At 52.8% G+C, this 2,938-nt stretch overlaps 1 protein-coding gene across 1 annotated transcript in view; it reads left to right on the plus strand.

Moving 5' to 3' along the window:
- The first annotated feature begins 44 nt into the window (after positions 1 to 44).
- Positions 45 to 2,938, plus strand: part of DAGLA (diacylglycerol lipase, alpha) — a 28,007-nt gene continuing 25,113 nt past the window's right edge. Inside the window, exons 1-3 of the mRNA XM_010140967.1 lie at positions 45 to 139; positions 680 to 891; positions 2,869 to 2,929. Of these exons, the coding sequence (XP_010139269.1) occupies positions 45 to 139; positions 680 to 891; positions 2,869 to 2,929 (368 nt within the window). The remainder of the gene's footprint in view (positions 140 to 679; positions 892 to 2,868; positions 2,930 to 2,938) is intronic.

The raw sequence follows: 2,938 nt of genomic DNA on the forward strand, positions 1-2,938 counted from the left end.
GAGGTGAGTGTTGTCCCTTCTGAACCTCCTCAGACCCACTAGCCATGCCAGGGATTGTTGTATTCCGCCGGCGCTGGTCTGTGGGCAGCGATGACCTGGTTTTGCCAGCCGTCTTCCTCTTCCTCCTGCACTCCACCTGGTAAGTGAGAAAGGCAGGATGACGGCTTGAATTTGTCTGTGAAATCTTTGCTGCTCCTGTTTCTTGCAGCTGTAATTCCTCCTGCGCTTATACACGCGGCTGGAAGGCTTGTTTGGGGCATTTGTGACAGACACCAACATATCTCCAGCTTCTGGTTGTTTGGATAAATTCTATTTAAGTTCTAGTTCCAGCCCCAAAGAGAGAGTCTGACCAGAGCTCCCCCCCACTCTCCAGTGCTATCCTGAGGTTCTGCTGGAGTTTGGGTCTGTGTTTCTCTACAGGGGCTCAGGAAAAACAATGGGAGTGGCAGATCTCATGGGATAAGTGACTTGACACAGCTCAGCAAATTGTTCTGACTGGGGTAGCAGGGCCTCTGGATGGCTTGTGGGGAGGAGATGTGCAGGCCAAATTTTACTAGGAACTGTGAGTAGCAGCGGGACGCTGAGGATCCTCAGTAGCTCGGTGAGGAGAGCAGGAGTGGGGGTTACGTGCAGCTTTCTTTGGCTTACTGCTGGTAACAAGCTGGTTTGTGACTGGCAGGTTTGTGATCCTCTCTGTGGTGCTCTTTGGGCTGGTGTACAACCCCAACGAGACCTGCTCGCTTAACCTGGTGGACCACGGCAGAGGCTACCTGGGCATCCTGCTCAGTTGTATGATCGCAGAGGTGGCAATCATCTGGCTCAGCATGCGAGGCAGTATCCTGTACACAGAGCCCCGGGACTCGATGCAGTATGTGCTCTATGTCAGACTGGGTAAGAGGCAGCGGCCTGAGGCCTCCTAATGACTCAGCCTCCACACTGCCATCTGCTAGCAGAAGAGTTCTCTCCCCACACCCTGACAAACACACAGCTCTGAAAGACATCCAGATGGCCACTTGTATGTGATATGCATCTGAATACATCACACCTCCTGCACCCTGTCAGTGCTGTAAGACGCTCAGGCAATGCCCCAAATACCTTTCTAGCAAACCTTGAACCTGTCATCCTCGTTGCTGTGCAGGCATATCCTCTGCCTCTAGCAAAACAGCCTCCCCTTCTGCCTCGCCCCAGTGAGATGCATCTACACCTCTCCCCCACCTTTCCTCCACCACGTTTTCCTATGGTACAGGCATATGTCTGTGTAACTCGTGGTGGTTCTGACCCTGAGGCGTGTGCCTGTCATGCAGCCGTGTCTACACCTCCCTCGAGACACGAACTTGACCTCTTGACTCACGTGTGATGCATCTCTCCATCCCGTACTCTGATTCTCCACCTCCAGGCACCACGAGCTAGAGGTTTACCACCTGCATGCTGGTTACATCCTCCTGCAGTACCTATAGACTTCCCTAAAAACACTTCCTGTTTGTCTCGCCCATCAAGATCTAGACCAGAAAAGAGATTGTTCCCCGATCTCCTTCAGGGCTTCCCTTTTGTCTTCCCTCCTCTGCTCCGTTGTCTTCCAGGGACACAAACTTGATCAGATTTTTCTGTGCCCGGTGAAGATTTTGAGAGCAAGCTCTTCTGGTGATGCAGAGTCAGGCCCATGTCACACAAAGCTGCTCATGCTTTTGCAATCTCTGGCTTTCTGGGTTGTTTTCATGCAGAACTCGCCAACATACGGGTAACCTCGCTCAGAAGCTCTGTCTGGGAGACATCGAGCGCTAAGTGCAAGTCATTAACACCAACAGCAAACAGCTCTTTCTCCAGTTTCCCAGACACACCACAGCCTCCCCAGGGAAGCACGCAGAGCCTGACAGGTTGAAGAACACTGTGTTAAAACCAGACAAAAATGGGGCAAGGGAGGTAGAGAGACTCCAAAGAGCCATTTTCCTGCCCAAGAAACATCCCCTTTCCTTCCCTTCTCCGGCTGCTTTAAGCTCTACCTGTGCTCAGGATCCTGCTCACACTGTACCTTGGGTCTGGCATGTGTTTGTTTTGTAGGTTTTTTTACTCTTAATGACTTTATCAGTTCTGAGGATAGAAACAGGAGCGTGACCACTGTGTGGGCAAGGTCCATGTGACTGTCCCATTTTAAGCCTGTGCTGTTCAGCCTGTACAAATCTAGGGAAATTGTTCCAAAAGACCCAGGAAAGTCTCATCTGTGGTGCCACAGCAGGGAATCTCAGCAGGGAGACAAGCCCCAGCAGGCAAAGCCTAGCTCAGGGTAAGAACAGAGGCCAGGCTGATGGGGAGCCAGGTCCAGCCCCGGTTCCTTGCCCGTGGCCGTTGAGAGCTCTTTGCTACGTCTCTCTTTGAACTGGTCTTTCCAGGCTAGCGAGCGTCTGCACTAAAGCCGCTGTGCCAACAGGAGATAAGAGGCTGGGTGGGTGGGCCAGGCTGGAGCAGGGCTTTAGGCTCAGCTCCACCAAAGCCTGCTGGGCTTTCCAAAGCCTCCCCATACCCCACTGCCTGCGCTTTGGGTCATTGTAGAGAAACTGAGGACGAGGCACTTCAGAGCAGCTTTTCCCAACTGTTTTTTTTGTTGTTCTGGGGAGTCACCGTTAACTCCCAGTTTCTTGCTCGTTACCAGGGTAATGTGCAAAACGGAGGAGCCGCTGACCGACTCCTTAAGGGTTGTGTCCTGGAAACCGTTAGCGCCAAGGGCAGAGGTGCTGGGAACACTGGTGAAGGGAGCAAGCAGGATTAACCCTGGGTGCACACTGCTGGTTAGCTCAGCTCCGAGAATCAGAGCAGCGCTCCTTAATCCATGAGGAGCTGCCACTGCTATCCCTCGTCTTCCTCTTGTTCCAGCCATCTTGGTGATCGAGTTTGTCTACGCGATCGTGGGCATCGTGTGGCTAACGCCGGACTAAGCTTCCCG

This window comes from Buceros rhinoceros, unplaced genomic scaffold, assembly GCF_000710305.1.
Source record: "Buceros rhinoceros silvestris isolate BGI_N320 unplaced genomic scaffold, ASM71030v1 scaffold4408, whole genome shotgun sequence".
Classification (NCBI taxonomy): Eukaryota; Metazoa; Chordata; class Aves; order Bucerotiformes; family Bucerotidae; genus Buceros; species Buceros rhinoceros.